Source organism: Sminthopsis crassicaudata, chromosome 3 (assembly GCF_048593235.1).
Source record: "Sminthopsis crassicaudata isolate SCR6 chromosome 3, ASM4859323v1, whole genome shotgun sequence".
Classification (NCBI taxonomy): Eukaryota; Metazoa; Chordata; class Mammalia; order Dasyuromorphia; family Dasyuridae; genus Sminthopsis; species Sminthopsis crassicaudata.
In genome coordinates this window covers 342862126-342887132 of record NC_133619.1, presented here as the reverse complement: position 1 = coordinate 342887132, position 25007 = coordinate 342862126, and the positions used below count along the sequence as shown (strand labels likewise).

The 25007-nt window shown below is 32.7% G+C and overlaps 1 protein-coding gene across 8 annotated transcripts in view; it reads right to left on the bottom strand.

Annotated features, from left to right (window-relative positions):
• Window positions 1-415: 415 nt before the first annotated feature.
• NCK1 (NCK adaptor protein 1) overlaps window positions 416-25007 on the bottom strand; it is a 67150-nt gene continuing 42558 nt past the window's right edge. For 7 of the 8 annotated variants that reach the window (XM_074301608.1, XM_074301611.1, XM_074301609.1 and 4 more), the window contains 3 exons: window positions 12507-12750; window positions 4622-5334; window positions 416-3104 (listed from right to left, as the gene is read on the bottom strand). In XM_074301608.1, coding sequence (XP_074157709.1) covers window positions 2910-3104; window positions 4622-5334; window positions 12507-12732 — 1134 coding nt within the window. In that variant the 5' untranslated portion in view covers window positions 12733-12750 and the 3' untranslated portion in view covers window positions 416-2909. Of the gene's footprint in view, window positions 3105-4621; window positions 5335-9707; window positions 9848-12506; window positions 12751-25007 lie in introns of those variants that run through there. The other variant, XM_074301616.1, reaches the window with a different exon arrangement.

The following is a 25007-nucleotide window of genomic DNA, read 5'->3' as shown; positions in this document are numbered from 1 at the left end:
GCTCCAAATTCAGTTTCTCACCTATACAAAGAAAAAAGGTGCACGTTTTCAATTTTTTTCTCATAATGAAGTTTAGATATTATGTGTTATATGTGTTTCTTCTTTCCCTTCACGTATGCCCCCAATTAAAATGTTGGTAAGCCATTTATTTTATTTTCCTGGTTCTGATTAATTATATTCCCATCAGTTCATTCATGACTATCTATGCTGCAGAGTTCTTCCAATTCATCTTTTTCTAAGCTCAATAATATATTGTGTTCTTAACAGGTGGACTATCAATATAGAATGCTACATATACTTTCAGACATGATCAAAGTGTTGGCTTGTTTTACTACTTTTGTTACAAGGGAGGTTTCTGTCTATGAGGGGAGAGGGAAGCTGGTATGTGGCAATGATATAAAAAGAGCAAAGAAGATTAATTATACAAAAAACTGTGCATATTATTTCACTTAGGTGTTTTAGGCTTATGTGAAAATATTTCAGCAGACTGATATAAATCAGCGCTTCACTTTAGCATGTTCTTTATCCTGAAAGAAAGGATGTAACACAAAGAAATATGGACATCATCGACCTCTATAAGGCAATTTTAGCAACCAATCTATGTGCAGTTGTTTAGCAACAATGATTTAGTTGTGTCAAGAAATACATGCTCATTTCTGATGATGATGCTTATTCCTCAGCATTTTTCTTAAAAACCTATTTGTTTAACAGTGAAATACATGAGAACTGAGTCATGATGATCAAGTCTGAGCATTAATCTCCCATTATTCAAAAAACATCATTTCCACAATAAAGGTAAATTTTACCTAAACAGATTATTTTTAATAGCAATTATTTAAAAAGTAAAAAGATGTCAGGCATGTTTTCAGTGACTAGAACTATGTCTTTTTTTTTTTTTTTTACCAGAATATTAAAGATCTGTAGAGTGTCCAGTCTAATCTCTTCATCTCATATATGAAGGAACTGAGGCCCATTCCTGATGGGTATTTCTGTAAAAGTGCAGAAATATTAATTGGTGTGCCTTATGTTCTACTGATATTCCTGGTAAGTGGTTTGTAAAAATAGTAAGCATACCATTACAATTATTACTATTAAACTTCCCTAAAAACAATTACCTTTTATAAACAAAGTATCACTGAGTTAGAAAGATCAATATTAACTAGGCTACAAAAGCAGAATAATGCTGATCACCTTAAAAGCACCACCTTCATAACATTTGGAAAGTTCTAGCAAAGTTTCTGAAGCCAGGACTGCCACCCAGTGGCAACACTAAAATAATAAATAACTTGAAGACAAAATCATATTTAAGATAATTATGTTCTCCAAAACTGAATTAAATTTACAGACTTCAATTTTTTAAAGTTCTTTTGGTTCATCAAGTGTCTGTATAACATGTAGAGACACAAAATGATAAACAGTTCACATATTTAAGGAACACTGAAGAATTCCTGTCTCAAAAACCCAAAAGGCTCATAAACTAAACTTAAAATTCTAAAAATACGGGTCATTATTCATATTTCTACTGATTCTTTACCATTTACTAAGTAGCTTTAATAAACAACCAATTTTAATTTTGATAAGCATTTTCAATTGGTTATCTAATTTAAATATTCAGGTTTCAATCTGTAAGTAAAATAAAAATATCTGACAAGGTGTACCTATAATATAATGATACCAACTTTCCTATGAGGCACACAGAATTAGTCTAATCACTATAGCCATGCCTCATATTTCCATCAGAAATCAATGTGCTTGGTTAGGGGAAAAAAACTCAATTAAGAGCATCTACAAAAATAGACTTTAAAATAAAACCCATAACTAAATGAGTAAGTTCTGTTTCTTCCACAGAAAAGTAGGAACAGTTCACAAATTCTTCAAAGTAAGGCATATTTGAGAACAAAACACTAAATTCAGTGTTCAGGTCAAGTCTGTCTCCTATTGAAACAAGAAAGCAGAGGGTAGGATAAAATTTTTTATAAAATACATCTGATAACTATTGATGTTGCCTAGGAAAAAGTATCTTACAGTTTATTCTTTTCCCCCAAACTCTGTCATATCTTAATTTTTTGTTGGCACAGAATAAATCCTGAAGGGAAACTGTTTGGAAAAAATGCAGCTCATTTCTCCTTTTAAAAGCTAAATGTATCTCACAGAGATTGCTTTGTTTCCACACAAGTAACAGATGAAGAATAATCAGAAAAGGCTAATTCAGTTCTTTAGGGTATTTCCCCCTGCCCCCTCAATAGCTGTAAATTAAAACTCTACAGAATTTCTTCCAATCTTCATGTTTTACATGAAACAAAAGCAGTGAATGAATTTCGAAAAATAATGGCAGACAAGCTTATTTGGTATTTACAATGGCTTAAGAGGAAAATGGCACCTGGAAATTATCGCTAATCTTTTCCAATGATTATTGCTCTTCAGTTTTACATAGAAAAGATTATTATTTCTGGAGGAAATTATTTTAGAGTATTTCATTATAGGGACACAATATTTGTATACTTCAAGAGATAGTGTGACAAAGCAATTGCCTAATATGATAACCCCACTGGAAAAATAAAGGATAAGTAATTTAGAATATCTATAATTTAAAGATGTCTGTCCTTCACTAAAATGATGATTTAAAAATAGAGAACTTATTACTGGAAACAAGAAAAAGGAAAAGTGAAAATAAAGCTGAAAATCAGGATGGAAGCAATTGCTTTACAAAGCTTTTTTTCTTTTTTAACATAAAATGGCATATATGTGCAGGTGCTAAGTTATAATAAAAATACATATGTATTATAGTCAATTTCATATAGAGTTAAAAACATCAATTTCCAGTCTGGCATGAATGGATCAATATCTTCTTAGTCTTCAATTATATTTCTAATTTGAAATTTGCAGCAGTTTTTCCGGTCATCTTTCTATCATGATAAATGCTTGATGAGATATAGTTTTTCTCCTTGTTCACTTGTAAAAATTGGTGCCTTTTTATAATGTTCTACAAGTTCTTCCATGGTGCTGAATTTACGCTGTCCAATGCAGTAAACAGTGTCTTTCAACTGGACTTTAAAATGCTTGTTTTTCCCTTGTGCTTTCAAAGATACTGAGAAATCATTTGGCTAAAAGAAAACAAATATATATTTAGAACTTAAATCATTTAAAAATTTCAGATATGGTTATCACAGTTTTAACATAGATTTAATAACTAATTTCTCAGTTCTAACATATTGATTACTTGATAAATATATGTAATGACCATGCTTCATTCACCTCCTTAAAATTAGTCTCTGGTAACAAAATTCTTTAAAAAAAAATTCTAAATAACTCACTGCAGTTCTAAAGGAAAAAGAAACATGAAGCTTTTCAAGGAAACCTGCAACAACTATTCAAAAAGTCTCCAGAGACCTAACTTAAATTAAGTCTTCAAAATTACACAATAGGAAGAAGTGATATATTAGGAAATTTTCTGTTAAATGTTTTGGCTTTGCAAAAATGTCTTATTTAAAAAAAACAAAGAAAATGCTCTCAAACTACTATGTTCATATCCCATAGCAATCCAGAAAGCCTCTCAAAAGGCATTTTTCTGAGTGAGAAACACATGATTTTGACCTTCCCAAACATGAAAAGACAGTTAGTTGCATTTTGATTCACACCCCCTCACAGATACTCCCCAACACTGGTCCTGTCCTTTTCTCCCACCTATTATGGACAGTAATAAGCTATCCAGAGCTGATGGCACTGCCACAAGGCACAATTAGCACAAAAAACTGTCTAATCCAATATTTGTATCAAAACCTTATTATACAGTAAAGATATTTGGCTAACTACTTATTTTTCCAAACCACTAATTATATATAGATATAGATATATATAGATCTAGATTTTTTTTTCCATAAGAGCACCCTTCTCCTATTCCTTTCTTTTTTAACTCTCATACTTCAAGAAAATTGTTCCCCTTAATTTCTTTTGAAGTAAAAAATGCAACTTTAATCAAGGCTGCTAAACATAAGATGTTTATGAAACATTTGTATAAGAAATAGAAAATAAAAGAGAATAGCAGCCTACAACTATACAACACTTTAAAGATTATTTAATATGTTAATTCAATTGCTCTTCAACAACCCTGGAAGGTGGGTGCTACTTAACTGTACAAATTAGCAAATTGAAGCTAGAAGTACACTGACTCATCTAGGGTCACACAGTTAAGTACATTATAGGTTAAATCAACTTACACTATACAGGCTGGCCAGAGAATGATGACTTATGATACAGATTTTATCATTGATATTGGCTTTGTTCTGTGTTGGTTGCAAAGAAACTTGGATTATAGCATGTTTATAAATTAGGATTTCTCTGAAGTCTTACAGGAAATACTTGAATATTTAATTCAGAGGCAAATTCTCCAACTTAAAATATATTTTAGTTTTCATTTTTCATAACTTAGTTATCAATTCTAATTTGGTCCATTTCTAATTTTCCAAATTTCTCAAGTTTGATGAACAAGTATTTCAGAATGCAAGATCAACTAGAGTAATATAGAAATAATGTCAAATCAAGAGAATTTTTTTAAACATAGTTTCTAGTTCTAAAGAAAACTCAGAATCTGATTGTGATTTATCAATCAAAATTGACTTACTGAAGATTCACTATCCCGAATGAGGAAGTCCCCTTCATTCCCTCTTTCATTCAATGCCATTTCTGCCTGATGTCTAGTGACTTTCCCATAATACCATGGGTTGCCAGCAAATCTGCCGGTGACTGATGGGCCAATGTAATCACATTGTGGGGGTGATGGTTCCAGTCCTGAGGTTAGCTGACTATTTTGCATGACAGTAACATAGTTCTTTGGCACCAGGCCTACTTGCCCATTCATCTTCCGACATTTCCACCATTCAGGGTCATTTTCAGGTTTTTCAATAACATCCATCACTTCTCCTTTCTCAAAATTTAGCTCTTCATCATTGGAGGAGCTGAATGGGTAAAGAGCTTGTACCACGTGCAACACCTGTCCACTATTTAAATTGTTGACAACTGCTGCTAATTTCTCTGATAAGGAGCCCATATGGTCACCCAAAGGACTCTCGCTTTCTTCAGTCACATAGTTTGAAGGAAACCATCCAACCTGTCCATTATAGCTCCCCCGCCACCAGCCATCGCTGCATTTCTCCATGACAACCACCTTCGTTCCTTTTGTCAAAGATAATTCATCCTCTCTCTCTGCCATGTAATTAAATTTCACATAAGCAGGCATGTTGAGGTCATAGAGACGTTCTCCAGGGTCGACAAAACTGTCATCAGCAGGAGATGCAGAATCTGGTACGCTGGGTTTCCTTTTCACTTTTCCAATACCTGTTTACATAAAAATAGAGATTGGGGGGAAAAAGCAATGATCACTAAAAAGTTATCATTTGATCATTGTTCATAAAAGTCTTCAAATTTCAACGCGAAGCACCTTTCTGGGAAGGAGCACAAGTGATATGGATTTAAATTCTACCAGGCATATGACATAATTTATCTCACCCACAATACCTATTCTTTTCACTGTTCACAGGACCTCAAAGAATACATGGCAGTTATACAGAGAGAAATATGGATAGTGTCAAGCTTACATTCAGGAAAATCTGAATTCAAATTTGCAGATGCTTACTACCAGCATAATCCTTTGAGCAGTCATTTAACTTCTGTTTGCCTCAGTATTTTTCCCCCTGTAAAATGGGGATGATAATAGCACCTACCTCTAAGAGTTGTTATAAAGACCAAATAATTGTAAAGCACTTAGCACATTGCTGGACACAAAGTAAGCAATTATAATTATTTTGAAAACTATGTAAGGTAATATAGTATCCTGAACTTTAATATATTTTCTTTCTAAAAAGACTTTCCTATTTTTAAAAACATACATATGTGAAAGAAGAAAAAGTTAAAACCTAAAGCACTATCAATATATAAATCAAAGTCATGGCTCTTATTTTTTAATTGGGTGTCCATTAATTGGAGGAAGAGCTAAACAAATCATGACATATGAATACAATGGCATTATTTTACTATGAGAAACTACTAATATGAAGAATTTAAAGAAACTTGGGAAGATCTAAATACATAGCAAAATAAGCAGATCAATTTATATAACTATAACAATACAAAAGAAAAGAACATCAAAACACGATTCAGAATTCTGGTCAAAGCAATAAACAATGTGATGACTGATGAAGTATACCTCTTGTCTCCTAGAAGAAAAGTGGGGAACTATAGTTTTAGAATGAATTGCACATTTTCTAGCTATAGCCAGTACGGTGAATGTTTTGTTAATTAATTACAATTATTTGTTATAGGATGGGAAGGAAAAAAGAAAGTGTGAGTATCTACATAATCTACATAGAACTAAGTATTCTGCAAATATCTCATTTACAAGGTATTATCTCCATTTTATAGTTGAGGAAACTGAGGCAAAAAATTAAATTAAAAGTTAAATGATTTGCCCAAAGTTACACAGCTAGTGTTTGTAACCATCAATGAACCCAGATCTTCCTAACTCCAAGTTCTCTATCTTATCCACTATATCCTTATCTGCCTCAAAGAAGGATTCTGATGTCATAGGGAAGGGAGAGTGTGTGTTTGTGTTTGCTTTTAAACACCAATATTTAAAACAAAAACAACAGACTTTAATTTACCAGAAATATCAAAAATCAGTCAACTCTAAGAGTAAAATGTGCTGATTACAAAAGTAGTCTAATTATTATCATTCTCTCTGCATTTCAGAAATCCTCTCTAAACCCAAATAAACATACTAACTTACAAGGAAGAACTATACTAGCAAATTCAACTAAAATCTCAGAGAATAAAATAACAGTAGTTGCTCGTTTTATCATTAAAAGAAGAAATAAAGATAAGTAATGTTATTAATAATAGTAACTTTATTAATTACTTCAACTTTCATGCTTCTGAGTCAGAACATATTTACAGTTGGATGCCTTTTTTTACTGTCACAGATGTGGACCACTAGCCAGTGATGGTGGTATTTGGCGTCACATCAGGCCTTTAAATCGACAATCTCACTGACCTATTCTCAAATGAGGAGTAAATATGAAAAGTACTTCCAGAAATTAAACATTATACAATTGTAAGGTATTTCTATTCATTACCTTCTGGCTCAAGTTAGAAACTAGCAAAGAAACTGGAGGGAGGGGAGAGAGGAAGAGATATTAAACATCAAAATAAAGATTCATTCAATTTTAAAACATTAAGAGTACGAAGTATGTTACCATTCCATAGGTAAATAACCAGATACTCTCATTACACACTTGGTTCCTGCAAAAGTCAATCAACCTATATATCTATCTTTTGTTTTTTTAATCCTCTTTCCAAGCAGAGTCAAATATCATCTTTCTTCACTCTAAAAAGTCCTTGATATGTCAGTCTGCTCTTCATCTTTTAATCAATAAACTATTTCTCCAAACTTCATGTCTTATTTTTGGCATTAGTTTTATCATCAAATTTCACTATAATTCTTGCCTGTGGAAGATCCACTAAGAAATGCTCCATAAGTTAATTATAGCCATTTATTTGCAAGATTAAGAAGAAAATAGAATATAAGCAAAAGTGTGGTATTTGAAAATGTTTAGGGTAAGTCCATAATAAAAAACTTAAGAAATTTTTTTTAAAAAAGAAAATGATTGCCAAAATATCTGGATAATATGTGAAATGACAGAAATATATCTATACCTAAAGGCTATTCTTTTTCATGATGTTATTAAGTAAAGTTCATAGAGATAACCATAGAGCTAATATCCGCCCTCCCACTGGCTCTAGAATCAGAAACAACTGGTTAAGAAATTTCTGGGAAGAAATCCCTTTAGGCTTTTCTATGATGGATCCTCCAGCTACTATCATATTTTCTTTCTTCCTTTGATTCTTAATTCTGAATTTACTTGGCTGCTATCTTTTTATGACCTATTAGATTTAAGGGGCTTTAGAACAGGTAATCTAGAGTCTGTAAAAAAAATTTTTTAAAACTTTCAATATAATTATCTTTCTTTGCAATCCTATTCATTTTATCTTATACCCTTAAAAACATTACTCTGAGAAAAGGTTAATAGACTTCACCAGAAGGCCCAAGGAGTCTATGATAGATAGATAGATAGATAGATAGATAGATAGATAGATAGATAGATAGATAGATAGATAGATAGATAAAAAAGAATTTCTGCTTTTAAGAGTACCTAGTTCAACTTCTCACTCCATTTAGAACATTTCTTCCAAGATATCCCTAACTTCCCTCAATACTAAGCTCAAATGCTACCTCCTAAAATTCCTTCCTCCCCTGTCCCCAGATACTGGACCCTTCTTCTAAAATAATTTTATATATCCTTTGTATATATTTTGAATTTCATTTAGTTTTCTGTATATGTTGTTTTCCTGCCACACAATGTAAGGTCCTTGAGGAAAAGAAATGTTTTGTTTTTTTCGTCTCACTCACTTTACTTGTCTTACTAAAGCACAGTCTGGCACACAAGAAGCACTTAATAAATGCTTAATTAATAAATAAATCTCTCACAAATGCTCTAAGGGTTAAATGATGAAATCTGCCTTCCTTAAACTTCTACCCATAAAATATCATCTTGTGATCTAGGACTAAATATAGTAAACATACCTACTATTCAAGTTAAGGTTGCAAAGCATTTTCCAAACATTGTTTCATCTGAGCTTCACAAGAGCTGTGACGTAAATATCAGAGTTATTGTCACCCCCATTTTAAAGAGGAAAAAATTATTTGTCCAGAGTTGGAAAGTTATTGAGAGTTAAAGGCAGGACACCTTTCCTTCCTCCCCCACTTATCTAGCTTCTGAGAATAAATAGAAAGTTCCTGAGTAACATTTTTCTCTGCTTCCTCAAATGACTCTGGCAGAGGAGAAACTGACTAGGCTTTACAGAAAAGTAAAAAATTAAAAAACCACACATATGCCGATCAAATTAGACCTAACTTGTCACAAAAACTCTTTTAAAAAGCACAGAAAAAGATTAAGTTCATATTTTATGTCAGTAAATTTAAATATTTTATTATATAATGTCAAAGAACAATCAATCCTAAAAGTATGAGGTTTTTTTCAGTATTTTAGTTGGTAAGAAGTTTTCGCAACTCTTCCAAAATGTTCAGATACTCACAAAAATATCAACCTCTATTGGTATAATGTCATTAATTTTAAATAACCAATATCTAGCTTCTACTATCTGTAGGGTTTTTTTCCTCCAAAACTTAAGGGAAAAAAATTACTGCTAAAATATTTCAAAATTCAAAGATAGTAATTCAAAATTCAATTTATTTGTATGAATCTTAGTCACTTCTGTGGTTTACTAAATAAAGTTTGAGTTCTACTTTATTATTTTAAGAGAAAAAATTAGCATATTATATCTAAATTAGAAATTTACAAAGAATAATCTATATTTTCATATCTATGTCACTGATCACACTAAACTTCAAGCAATCTAACTTCATGTAAGACAGACTAATTTTTTTCAAATTCCACATAACTAACTAGTCAAATATTCCATAACAAAAAATGAAAAACTTCAACTTTATGACAAAACATAAATAGGCCAAGTCTTTCCAAGGAACATTTATATCTTTAAAGGGAGAAAGTGTACTCAAAGAAACACAAATACTGAAGTAGATCTAAAGAGCTAATAAAATTTACATCTAAAGATCTAAAAAGCTACAAACTTACTGAAAAAGTCCTTAATGATGTTCAACCAATCCATTTTGATCAAAATCTTGTGTTCTCTTTCAGTTGGTCGTACAACTCAGGAAAATTCTCAGTGAGCTTCCTGGTATGTTCTTCAACACTGAAACTCCCCACACCCAATCCATGTGACTTGGCCCATACCCAAACAATAAAAGTTTTTCTGAGGCTTCTCTCATTCCGAAACGTTTGATCTTTACAAGAACTTGTTTAACAAGTATATTATGTCGGCCACAAAAAACACTCTAACTTTCAAATGTAAAAAAATGTTTTAAAGTGGCTTAAGAATTTAATAATATTTACTAAAGTGAATTTTTTCCTTGCTAATACTACATCCTATCTCCATCCTTTTTGGTATGTTTCCTTTCTTTTTCTATTTAACTCTTAGTTAGCAGTATAATCAGAAAAAAGCATAGTCCATTAATTACTTTGGGGAATTTACAAGGTTAACAAATGACTGGGAACAAAAGTTTTTTAAAGTATAGGAAAATGATTGGCTGGATGAAATCACTAGATTTTTATCAGATTTTCAGCTATATGAACAAATAAAGTTTCACAGACCACTTTAAGTTCCCCTTAAAAGGCAGAACCATGTAAGTGAAAAAGAAATAAATCATATACTAATTAACTATCACTTAAAACAGATGACCAAAACATCAATACTGTAAAGAAAATGGTAATTAAGGTTTTTCTTGTATAGATGAATCCTTATAAAAGACACCTAATTTGATTTCTGAAAAGTTAAAAAATCAGGACTCCCCTTATCACATTAATTTTTAAAATGTCCTTTGTCAAATGTCAAATGGACTTTTATTCTATTTTCCTATTAACTTATAGTAATTTTTAGAAAAACAAGACCAGTTGTCTATGTCCTTGACCCTTCCTGTATATTCACCAAAACACCAATATCCCTGGCTGATGAAGTTGCTTTTTCCAAGTCTTTAAAATCAACATGGACATACAGTTTTATTAAGAATACAGAGTTTTAAAAGAAATTATTGTTTCTGATTCTGGCTTTACCAGTGACTATGAACAAATCATCTTAAACATCTAAGAACAATCTTCACATATTGTTCATATTTTGGCGATTCAAGCAAAAATTATTTCAAATGTATCACCTGAGGATCAGTGGTCATCTGTTAATACTCTGTGCATTTTAAAATCACTTTGGAATGTTGCTGATTTCATGCTTGGAAATTATTTTTTTAGTGTATTGTGTAGAACTCTAAATCTGTGATGAATTTTGTTACTATTTGAAAATGGTGCAACTGTTTTTGTTCAAAAGCATGTGGTTTTTTTATTATTCATAATAATTAAATTAAAATTTAAGTGGGCTAACAACAACCTCCTTTAAAACAATAAAAGCTAATTTTAGTCAGTGGTAAAACAAAAAAGTATTTTATTCAAGCCAATTATTTTTTACCAAATTATCTTTCTAAGTAGAAAATTTTCAACATTCTTTCCTGCATATGTGCAAAGCACAGTATTAGGTAATGGCATGTTTTCCTGAATACCAACAATCAAATTCAGTCCCTCCCCAACTCCTTTCCTGTCAGCCAAGAGGGAGAGGACAAAGAACAGAGGTCAATCCTCACCCCTCCACATTTCCTTCCTCTCAACTTAGCCAAGGGAAGAGTAAAGCAAGGACCTCTCTGTTTTCTTGCACCAACAAAGGGATCCAGAGGAAAAAAGATCAGAGAAGGAAATGAACAGGAGGAAAAAGGGAGGGATTGTAAAAGGCTGATTATTTGTGGCTGGCTACATATGATTCCTTAACTAAAACTAAAGGAAAAAAAATGAGATAATTACTTTTTAAAAAGTTGAGATCAGTAACTTAAATCCTACTTCAGTAGATATCTAAATTCACGTCAAGTATACTAACTTATTTTACACTTAAACCTTATGAGATATCATTTGTTTTGGGCTCAGTTAAGAAACAGGATCTATTTGCAATTCTCTGACCTGTTTATGTTCAACATTTACAGACCTAAGATTACCTTTACTCACCTAGAGCTAAAGACTGGGGCAGATAATAAACACTACAGGATAATAGGTCTAAAAGTCATAAGGTCATCGGCCACTCAGTCTAGCCCCTTCTTTTATAGACAAAAAACTAAGACTTAGGCAGGTAAAGTAACAAAGCCAAGAGTAGCATCAAGTAGCAGGGACCAGAAATAGGATGTGAATCCAGCTTTTGTGACTCAAAGTACTCTTTCCACTGAACCATGCTGCTATCCTATCTCTAGAAGCAGTCTATAATCCTATCCATTAGGATCACTTTTGTTGACTTTTAACATTACAATTCTAGAAACATTTTGTTCAAAACTGCAGTAAACTATATGAAATAACATGGAGTAGCAGACTATGTCTTTGAACTTGAACTGTTATCCCTATGAATCTATATTAATTGACAAAGCCAATACACTACTGACTCCTAATACTATCTTGGTCCTACCTGATTATCCTAGTCCCATTAATAAACTCATGCTTCAGCATGATACCACTTTTAAATCAATTTCAGCAAACTTTTATTAGCCACCTACTAATATTTACCTAGATGGCATAGTAGATAAAGAGTGCCAGGCCTGGAGTCAGGAAGACCTGAGTCCAAATCTGGCCTCCGACACTTTTAGTTGTATGACCCTGGGCATGTCACTTAATCCTGTTTGCCTCAGTTTCCTTATTTGTAAAATGAACTGGAGAAGGAAATGGCAAACCAATCCATTATCTTTGCCAAGAAAACCCCCAGGGGTCAGAAAGAGTTAGATGTGAGTGAACACTTACCTAAAGTATCCTTTAGATTTTTTACAATAGAAGCTTTCCTAGCACTGTTTTTCCTTTCAACATAGTTAGAAGGCACAAAACCAGTTCTGTTCATAGAATTTCGAACTCTCCACCAGGATTTGGAATCATCCAATAGCCAAAGCCTTTCATTCTTCTTGATGTCAAGCTCTTGTTCTTGCTGGGCCACATAATCAAATTTGGCTACCACCACCACCTCTTCTGCCATCTTCTAGTAGCTTTGGCACTGTCAATAAAAAAGGCATAAAAAATTAAAAATTATTCCTCTAAAAAATCCTTATCATGAAATCAAGATTGATGACAGTATTTAAATATATGATACTCTTTATATGTTGGTTTGAATTTGGATTTTTCAAATCCTGTCTGTATAATCCATACATTACTTTAAAAGATCTTAAATTTGTAATCTGATCTGGTATTAGAATGAACAGTTGAAGAAAACCCTACCTGTTAGCAAAATCATTGTATTTCTTTCAAAATTACTTTGTCCTGTTTACAGGGTCAAAACAGGGGCAAGTAAAGGAGACAGATAGAGGTATCACAAGAGAATAATTATGGTGTATGTTGTTTTGGTAACCAAGGAAATAAAAGCATCCAGAAAAAGAGGAAGACAGAAATGTCAAATGTGGCAAAAGACACCAAGGTCAATTTTAAAATGGCAGGGAATTTAAAGGTTATTTATTTCAATGAGGCTAAGTAAGATTTGTCCAAGTTCACCTGGTATTTGAACCCTTTTCCTTTAAATTCATCCAAACTATTCTTTGTACAGTATCATACTGCTTCCATGAAGGATGAAAACACAATTAATACACAATTTCCTTTTCTTTAATGTTCTCAGTCATTAGTTAGGATTTTGTGTTTTAATTTTCTAATATATTTGTCATATTGTATGTTATTGGCTATCTGTCTTAGTGCTTTCTTCTTCTCTAATTTAAAAAATCCTATTAGTGCAATGACCATACTTAGGTATTTCCCTAGGCCTAGCTCAGTACTCTATATGCAGTTATGTTGTTTTGTGTCATATTGTTGGCTATATTATATGCACTTATAATTAATTTATTCTACTATATTGTTTCTGAATTTATACATACTCTTTTCTTTGGCAAACTATTTTATGATCTTGAATATGTGAAGATAGATTAGAACTAGAAGAGAAGGGTGAAGGAAGTTCTAGAAAAGAATTTCTGTAAACAGTGGCAGAAGAAAGGTGACAATTAGGGATGAAATGAGCTATATATATCTGAATTGAAGAAATCAAGTCAGCACAGCAGCAAGGAAAGTTCAGGAGGCCCAGTGCTTTTAGTGGGTATGCAAGCAGCAGGGTATTTTAATGAAAAGAACAAGTTAAAATAGCCCTTCAGGTTGAAGGGAAGGTCCCTTGGATTGGTTTAAAGGAGGAACTTATACCCTGACAAATTAACCTGGAAAGTGAAGCCTAAAGTCTAGGGACTAGATCCTTGTATTTTAGATAGTAATTCCTCATAGAATTCACAGCACTTAAACTTCACTTTTTTTTCCTGTTTCTTCTTCCATTATATTCCAAATAATGACATTGTATATATAATTATGATACATATTTCTAGATAAGAAAAAAAGATTAATCTTCATCAGTTTATTGAGCCCTTGGGCATAAAGCTAATAAGGAAAGGAATACAGTTTTTGTCAAAATACCATCTTTTTTGTCTTTAGAAACTTATGCTTTTAAGAAGAACAAATATTAAGGCAGTCTGCAATAGGAAACAACAAAGATCAATCAGAAAGATGTATCAATGTTGGTCAAAGAATCACACTGATCATTACTAAGCCCCTTATTAACAGATTCATCTATGACTGAAATTTCATAATTTCTTTTTAAATTTTCTTATCTCTAAGACAAGATTTTAAATAACATATTCAAAGTACTCTTTAAAATCAAAGCTATGAAGTCATAGGAAAAAATGCTCTAAATCACTACTGGTCAGAAAACACAAATAAAAACAACTCTGAGATACCTCCTCATACTATAATATTAACTAATAAGAGAGAAAAGGAAAATGATAAATGTCGGAGAAGTAGAAAAATGGGATACTAATGCGTTGTTGTAGTTGCAGAGTGATACAACCATTCTAGAAAACAACTTGAAACTATGCCTAAAGGACTAAAAACTATGCATACTTTTTGATCCAGCATTATTAATACCAGATCTGTATATCAAAGAAATCTATATGTGCCAAAATATTTATAGCAGCTTTTTTGTGGTGGCAAAGAACTGAAAATTGAGGGGATGCCCATCAATTAGGGAATGGATGAAGAAACTGTAATATATGATTGTGATGTAGTACTAATGTGCTATAAGAAATTATGAACAGAATGTTTTCAGAAAAACCCAACAAGATTTATATGAAGTGATGCAAAGTGAAGTAAGCATAACTAGGAGGACACTGTACACAACAACAGCAATATTGTACAATGATCAACTGTCAATGATTTAGCTAATCTCAGCAGTTCTAAGACAATGATGAAAAATGCTGTCTTCCTCTAGAGAAGAACTGTTGGAGTCTGAATGCAGACAAACATACTTCTTAATTTTTTTTGCTTTTACAACATGACTAATATGGAAATATGTTTTACATGACTTTGTATGTATAATGTATAATTTTGCTTATCTTCTCAAAAGGGGAACTGAAAAGGAAAGAATCTAAAATCAAAACTTTAAAAAAATGTTAAAAAAACTTTTACATGTAATTGAGAAAAAAGGAAATAAAAGGAAAAAATGTGAGAAAGGTCGCTAAAAACAAAGTATTCTTCAATACTTTAGATTTAAGAAGTGATATGTATAAGTATACTCATATGTGTGTCACTTTGATAGTGAAATTAAATAAGTTATATAAAGAACCAAAACAGGATTTCAAAAAGCAATGAAGTAAGATTTAATACTGAGTGTTATACTGCACACCTAAAGCATATTTTTCATATTGCTGTATTCTTAATCCATACTACAATAAATTGCAACTTAATGCAATATCATTTAGGGGGAAAAAATAACATTAAAAGAAGCCTACCAGGATCAACAAATTCAAATCAATCACTTAAAAATAAGACATTCGGGCAAAATCTAAGACAGGATCATTTCCATAAATATATATATTTTCTTAGTTGACGGTGTAACTCAAGCTAACACATTAAAACTAATCAAAATTGAATTAAATTCCCTTATATAGTACTTAAATATGAGGAGGCCAGGGGCACAATGGACAGACCACTGGACTAAAGTCAAGATAATGAGTTCAAATTTTATTTCATACATAAACCAATTGTATGACCCTCAGTAAGTCACTTAATATCTCTTTGCCTCAACTGTAAAACAGTACCTATCTCCAGGGGTATTGTGAGAATCAAATGAAATATTTGTAAATGAGCACAATGTCTGTCACATAGTGAGTGTTATATAAATGCTATTTAAAAAATACTATTCTGCAGTAATTAAATGGTCCTTGGAAATCTATATTTATGACGATCACATCATTCCTCTTGCCTAGAATACTTCTTAGATCTCACGGCATAAGGACTTCAAGTTAAGATATACAAAACAATTTTTTAAAAACTTCTTTTACCTCCATAACTGCAAAATCACATCAAGTTCATCAAGCAACAAATGATTACGGAAAAAAAAAAACCACATGACAGCTGGCTATGTTGATTAAGAAATAAAATGAGGGGCAGCTAGGTGGCGTAGTGGATAGAACACCAGCCTTGAATTCAGGAGGACCAGAGTTCAAATTTGATCTCAGACACTTAATACTTCCTAGCTGTGTGACCCTGGGCAAGTCACTTAACCCCAGCCTCAAAAAAAAAAAAAAAAAAAAAAAAAAAAAGGAAATAAAATGATTCAATTTTAGAGTCTGAGACAAATAATGAGCACATCCTTCCCCCATTTCTCACTAGGGAGCACAATCTCTGAATAAGTCATAATTTTAAGATTATAAGATTGTATACCAAAAGTGTTTGATGGCTTGTTATCAAATATCCAAGTACTTTTAGAGAAGGAAAAGATCCTAAAGTTCACCATCCACATAAGATGTAACTTTCCCAAGATCATACAGGCTAATGAAATCCAGAGAGAGTTAGAACTCAGTTCTCTTGACTCTGAGCCCTGTATGTTTTAGGCTAAACCCCATTTAGAATGAGTTCAGTCAGAGTGGGGTGTGTTCCAAGAACACCTAGTACATTATCCAAATTTTAAAAAATACATGTTAATTCAAATAGTTTTCAAAACAATTGCAAGCTATTAATAATCACTAATAAGAGAAACAGAAATTTTAAAAATCTCTGATGTTCCATTTCAAAAATGATAAAGGCAAAAAATGCAACTGTGGTTGGAAAGAACTAGGAAAAAACTTCATGTAGTTTATCCTTGAAAAACGTGTAAGATTTGATGAAGCAGAGAAAAACAAGCTTTTTTGCATAAAATGATATTTATAAATACACATTAATATCCTGCATATAAATATATTTCAGAGAAAATGTATCAAAAAACTGATTTAAATGAAATTAAATTAGGAAAAGTTTTCTAAGAAAGGTGAATTGTCACAATTTTCAGATGAAGAAATTAAAGCCATTTCTGGTCATATGAATAAATGTTCTAAATTACTATTGATTAGAGAAACGTAAATTAAGACAACTCTGAGCTATCATTTAATACCCATCAGATGGGCTAAAATGACAGGAAAAGATGATAATTTAATGATGTGTCTATTACTGTGGCATAAGGACTTCAAGTTATGATATAAACAACAATTCAAAAAACCTGCTTTACCTTCATGGCTGCAAAAATCACATCAGGTATGGGAAAACTATGACACTAGTACGCTGTGGGGAGAATTGTGAACTGATCCAATCATTTGAGAGCAATTTGGAACTATGCCCAAAGTACTATCAAAGTGTGCATATATCCTTTAATCCAGAAATCTCACTACTGGGTCCGTATCCCAAAGAGAATATTTAAAAAAAAAAAAAAAAAAAAAAAAGGAAAAGGACCCACATGTGCAAAAATGTTGTAAAAGCCCTTTTTGTAGTGACAAAAAACTGGAAACTGAGTGGATACCCATCATTGGAGAATGGCTGAGTAAGTTATGGTGTATGAATGTTATGGAATATTATTGTTCTATAAGAAAGGATCAGCAGGATGATTTCAGAAAAACCCAAAAAGATTTACATGAACTGATGATAGGTGAAGTGAGTAGAATCAGGAGAACACTGTACACAGTTACAAGATAATTATGTGATTTTCAACTGTGATGGACTTAGCTGTTTTCAACAATAAGGTTATTCAAGCAAATTTCAATAGACTTGTGATGGAGAGAGCTATCTGTATCCAGAAAGAGGACTACAAGGATTGAATGTAAATCACAACATAGTATTTTCACCTTTTTTGTTGTGGTGGTTGTTTGCTTGTTTTTCCTCCTTTTGATTTGATTTTTCTTGGGCAGCAGCATAATAAATGTGCAAATATGGTTAGAAGAACTGCACATAAAATGTTTGTGGCAGCCCTTTATGTAGTGGTAAGGAACTGGAAACTAAATGGATGCCCATCAGTTGGAGCATGTCTAAATAAGTTGTGGTATTATTACTGTTATGGAATATTATTGTTCTGTAAGAAATGACCAGCAGGATGATTTCAGAGAGACCTGGAGAGACTTACATGAACTAGTGCTAAGTGAAATGAGCAGAACCAGGAGATCATTATACACAGCAACAAGATTGTATGATGATCAATTTTGATGGATGTGATTCTCTTCAATTATGAAATGATTCAGGCCAGTTTCAATTTTCTTGTGATGAGGAGAGTCATCTACCCCCAGAGAGAGGACTGTGGGAACTCAGTGTGGATCACAATATGCCATTCTCACTTTGTTGTTGTTCGCTTGCATTTTGTTTTCTTACTCATTTTCTTTTCTTTTTGATCCAATTTTTCTTGTGCAGCAAGATAATTGTATAATTATGTTTACATATATTGGACTTAACACATATTTTAACATGTAAATATATCTTGAATTGCCTGCCATCTAGGGGAGGGGATGGGGGAAGGACACAAGGCTATGCAAGGATCAATGTTGAAAAATTATCTGTGCATGTGTTTTGAAAATAAAAAGCTTTAATAAAAAAAAAGAAGAAGAAAAATTGCATATGTTTAATCTAAATTGGATTACTTACTATCTAAGGGAAGAGGAAGATCCTTGGAGGAAGGGAGAAAAATTTGGAGCACAAGGCCTTACAAAGGTGAATGCTGAAAACTATCTTTACATGTATTTTGAAAAATAAAAAGCTATTATTATTTTTTTAAAATAAGAAAAGTTGAATTTTCTGATTCAGGGTTTTAAAAATGGAAGAAAAACAGACTACCTGAGAGGGAAATGTTCCAAGTAAAAGAAATGTTATATACATTCCAATTCTTCATAATGGAATGAAAAAACTAAATACACAGGTCAGCAAATAAATTACCTTAGCAAATAGTTATAGTCCCTATTCTCTCAACCAGAATCTAGTCTTGTGTCAACAATAGCTATATGGGACTTCTACTTAAGTTATCTTGTCACTCAAATTAAATATGCTCCAAATCAGCTCCTTTTCCAACTTCCTTGTCGTGATATATTATTCTTCATATCATCTTTCATATACAATCAGTCATTAATTACGTGATTAATAAGCATTTATTAAGTGTTTTGCTACATGACAGGTACTAAACTAAAAGCTGAGCATAGAAAGAAAAAGGAAAATGTTCCCAAGGGCTGAGATTCTCATAGGAAAGAATAAACATATAAAACAGAACATAAGTAGGGTAGACTGAAAATAACCTGCTAAGCACCAATAAAACTAAGACCTAAAGATTTCCCGATCTCAAGGAGCTCAGCCTAATGGGAAAAATAATACAAAAAACAAGACATTTACAGGACAGATCAGAGATATTCTGAAGAGGGACACTAGTATTGACAAATGGAAAGGATGCCTATATAAAGTGGGATTTTAGCAGGGACTTTAGGGAAATCAGGAAGTGGAGAGAATGAATTCTAGATGACATAAGAATATAAGGTGACTGGAAAAACAGAAAGGGACCTGGTTTTGAAGAGTTTTCAATTCCAAAGTTTTTTATATTTGATTCTGAAGGTAACAGGGGCTATAGTTAGGTAAGTCACTTTAGCAGTAGATTAGGGGTCAGATTGGAGAAAAGGTGAAAAAAAACCCATGAGAAGGGTACTAAGCTGACAATCCAAGTGAAATGATGAGGGCCTAAATTAGTTTCTATGTAAATACAGAAAAGAAAAAGCTTATGAGAAATGTTGTATAGAAAGAAATTATAAGATTTAGCAACTGATTAGATATGTGGGATGAGCGAAGGAAGAAGAGTTGAGGATGACCCAAAAGTTTCGAGACTGGGTGGGATGGCAGTATCTTTAGCAGTAATAGGGAAGTTGAGAAGACGGAAGGGTGGAGGGGAAGGATGTAGAAATAATGAGTTCTGTTTTGGATATGTCTAAGGGACATACGAGTTCTGTTTTGGATATGTCTAAGGGACATACAATTCAAATTGCCTAAAAGGCAAGTGATGATGCAGAGCTAGAGCTCAGAGACTTAAGTCTGAGATCTAGGAATCAGCTGAACAGAGACAAATGACTTCACAGAACTGATGAGGTTTCCAAGAACACATATATAGAGAAAGGATAGGGCAGAACCTTATGGGAAACAGTTATTAAAAAGGACATGAAGATCTAGCAAGAGAGACTGGGAAGGGAGTATCAGAAGAATCAAAAAAACAAACAAGAAAAAATCGAGAAGAGTTCATTAGATTTGGCAATTAAGAACCACTGTTAATTTTTTAGGGAACAGTTTCAGTTTAGTGATGAGGCAGAGGAGAGGAATTAAAGGTTAACAAAGAACTTTAGTGAATATGGTAGAAATTAGCAAGATTTTTTTTTTGTTTGTTTGTTTTGTTTTTTTTTTAAGAATTGGGGAGATATGGCTGTGTTTATAAGCAGAAAGGAGGGAACTAGTAGAGGAAGAGATTGGAGACTGAAGAAAAAATGGAAATGACAAGCTAGACTATCAGTTTTTTTCTTTTAGACTGTTTCTTAAAATGCTGTAACAAAGCAATTTTGCGGTCTACTAGAAAAGAAGTCAGGGAGTGAGACAGAAAAATAGGCCACTTCATCATCAAAGACTGGAGTAAAAGGGATGATAAGAGAAGGCAAAGCTAATGGCAAAGGGGCTCAATTTTTTTTTATTGAAATATAAAGAGAGATCCTCAATAAGTATCTATTAATAATAGGATTTTTTCCCTTCAAAATTATCTCTCATTTGTCTCTTCCTCTTCATTTTTACATATATTACTACATTGATACAGATCCTCATCAGTTCATACCTGGATTACTATAAATAGCCTTTCAACAAGTTCCTACTTCCAATTACTTACAATTGTTCAAACTAATTTTCCTTAAGTACTATTTCATCATATAACCTTCCACCTCAAAAGTCTGATCTACCATCATTAACTTTACTTTCAAGCACCTTTATAATCTTGCCCCACAATATGTGTATGTGGGTGATTATCTTTACTACCCTTACTCCTCAATCTGTATCCTCTATTCTAATCATATCTGTCTCCTCGATGTCCCACAAATACACAGTATGCAGTCTTACCTTCATGCTACTGATTCTGTTTTATTTTAGAGTAAAAAGGAAAGGGAAAGTAGGATATGCTGCCTCCTCTCCATCACCAGCCTCCATTCTTCTCTTCTCCTATAGTATACAAATTCTACCTTTCTTCTAGAATGTTTTAATTCCCATTTCCTCTATGAAGCCTTTCCTAGTTAAAGAAAAAATAATAATAATGATAACAGCTCTCTAACAGAAAAGAATCATGGGGCTGGAAGCCAAAATTCCTGGGCTCTGGATACTATTGACATTTATTTGTGTGATCCTCAGTAAGTCATGTCTTCTTTCAAGATTCCCCTTCTCATAGCACTTGATTATGTATTCTTTATTAAAACTTTCCTACACATATTCATCTTATGTTCCTAAGTAGATTATAATTTTCTTTGGTTAAGGACTACAGATCCCTATTTTTCAATTCTTCAGTTTTTGACCTGATGTCCTCCCATGATTCTTTCACAAGGGATCCCTCCAAAACGTCAGGCTCTCTTCTGAATTTCTGGAAATTATAGAGATACACAAGTTATTCATCTCTTAAACCTTAAAGATGAACCCATTTTTCTTTTTGGTCATTTATCTCTGATGACTTATAACCCTAAATAATGTAATTGGTTGCTGATGATTTCTTGCAGAGTATTCACACTATGCATCTCTCTTCTGCCCTTTGTATGACCTGCAATTTAGATACTTTACAGATATTGTAGTATTTCATGATTTGCAGTCATATGGTATAATCAGAAAAAATAATAGTCTTAAAAGGTCAGCTTTTGTTTAAGGGAGAAACATGGGTTCAAAGAAAGCAAAATTTCTCAAAATCAATCTAGTCCACTCTGTTCAATTCTGGGTCCATTTACTGGCCACCTGGCAAGCTTCTTCAGGAGTCATCCTATATACATTGTTAAAAAATATTCTTCATCCACTTGATTTTTCCTATGTGGATTAAGATGAACCATTCTGAGTGATTACTGATCTCATTTAGAAAGCTCTGCAACGTTTTCTGGTTTGGTGCTATTAACACAAAGCCATCTGCAAATAGGAGCACTTGGAATATTATATCATCCACAAGACAACCTTTATCCGTTCAGACTACACTGAACAGAGTTAAGCATGTATCTTATTGTTTTAGGTCTCATTTAATTTTAATTAGAAGACAGTTGAACAAAATTATTTCTCTTGCACATATAAGAACTAATTTTATATAGCACTTCAAAGTTTAAAATGCTTCACATATGTTATTCATTTGATAATATCAAATTTCAGATTGAGGACTCTTGTACGATCTTAACATATCCCTGGGAAATACCTTGTTGGAAAAGTATAGCTACATTTTGCTCAACTGAAGCAGCAGCTTTTTTTAAATAGTCAACAAACTACTGTATATAATAGTATAAAAAACTATAACATAACATGATTATATATTCACTGCATTTCTTGGTCAACTGTGTGACTATAAACATGTGCTACAGAATGTGAGAAAACAGTAACAAAACATGGACTGACTTCTAATGAGCAAAGACTGAGAAAAGTAAAGCCTACCCAGAAATGTGTATGTCCTAGGCAAAAAGACCATCCTTAATGGTTACTGCTCTAACTCAGAATAAAAAAGGAAGTTATGACATTTGCTTGTGCCTTAAGAAGTAATAACAGTGTAAAGCTTTTAAAAGCTGTTTAAAACCATACATGTTCTCTGTTCTTCCAAATAAACACTATCTCTTCATAAACTTTCTTTTTTTTTTTTTTTAAATCAAACACTGAATATTGAAAACTACCTTTGCATGTATTTGGAAAAATAAAATACTATTAAAAAGAAAAAAATTGGGATATTCTTACATTTGAAGTCAGGAGAGTTTAGATTCAGATTCACATTCTGTCTCAGATACTAGCTGTGTAAACACAAGCAAACTACAATATGTAGAACCTTAATTTTCCTCATCTTTAAAATGTAGATGACAATAATCGTACCCACCTTATTATTAGGATCAAATGAGATTATTTATGTAAAGTACTTTGCAAACATTAAATAAGACCTATTTTCACTCTGAAGGAAAAGGATGCATATTCTAATTACATCTTTTTTTAATTATAGTTTTTTATATACAAAACATATACATGGGTAATTTTTCAACATTGACCCTTGCAAAACCTTCTGTTCCAACTTTTCTCCTCTTTCCCCCTACTCCCTTCCCTAGATGGCAGGTAGTTCCATACATGCTAAATATGTTAAAGTATATGTTAAATACAATATATGTACACATATTTATACAGTTATCTTGCATACAGGAAAGCTTGGATCTAATTATATCTTGAAGTATTTGTTTCTCACAAGGCTATACTACTGATTTGTCTTCCATACCCCAGAAATATCTTCATCCTATCACATCACGCCAGCCTTGCAATTCATGATTTGGAGGTACCCGCTACTCTTCCAGCCCCTCCATCTGAATGGGTGGCTTCTCCATTCGAAGAGGTTACCCAGACCAACTATGGTCTCATTTCTCACCAGCCTGCTTTCCCCCCCTTTTTAGTTTCCTTTCAATTTACTGCCTTCCCCCATTAGCATACGAGTTTCTTGAGAGTAAGGGCTGTGCTTCTTTCTGTATTTGTATCCCAAATGCCTGTCACACAGTAAACATTTCATGAATGCTTGCTGATGATGGAGATAATGAAAATTACTCTTAAGATCCCTGAAAAGGTCACTTACTTTATATATCAAGGAGTAAAATAGAACCACTTAAACAATTTTCAACTATCACAAATTATACCATATTAAAAATGCAAGAAAAATTAGGTTCAAGTAAAGTACTAATAAAGAATGCCAATAAACTCTAATCCGGCAACTATGCCTAATTAAGTCACATCATAAGCTACTTACTTAGCTTCACCTTCTACTCTGGAACCACTCCTAGCCCTAATCAGTGAAAGTGTAAAAAGGGTCAGGAGGAAGCATTTTTTGGACATGGTCACTGTGTGCACTGGTTGTGCTTTGCTAATTTAAAAAATTTTTCTTTTTTCTTCTTTTCTCTCCAATTTTTAATGGAAGATGAGGATTGGAAAATACTAATTTGTGGGAATACAAATAAATTTTTAAAAGATGGCCATTGAAGCATTTCTTTTAAAATGTACAAAAGATAAGAAAATTTAAAAGGAAGCAGGAACAAAAAGGAGTTTTCAAAGTTCAATGGATCTTTACTGATTGCCTGTCTCCTTGAACCTGAGCATATTTCTCGTCCTATCTTGTACTAAACTAATATCAGAGAAAGTATGGAATTTATAGCTTGCTTTTAAAATGTTATTTTTTAAGCTTTTAAAAAGTGTTATGAAATGAGCATTTATGGTTTCTTATATAATTTCCTTTTTGTATTCTGTTATGTAGATAGAAGTGCTCTTTTTTGGCATTTAAGTTCAAAATTTAAAAAGAAAAAAAAATTAATTGCCTGAGTTTGCCCAGCATAGCTGTGGGATGTTGGCATTCCATTCACCTTTTTTTTTTTTTTTTTTTTTAAACCACTGAGAACAGAGACCCAGAGAAGAAAAATGATTTGTGCAATGTCACACAAATGAAGAGCAACTATTCTATTCCTGAAGGCAATTAGGTGGCACTGTAGCTGGACCTACGTCAGGAAGGCTCCTCTTCCTAGGTTCAAATGTTACCCCAGACACTCCCAGCTTTGTTAACAATGAACAAGTCACTTCACCGTATTTGCCTCAGTTTTTTCACTTGGAAAGTGAGCTAGAGAAGGAAATGGCAGACTATTTCAGAGTCTTTGCCCAAAAAACCCAAACAGGGCAAAAAGTTGG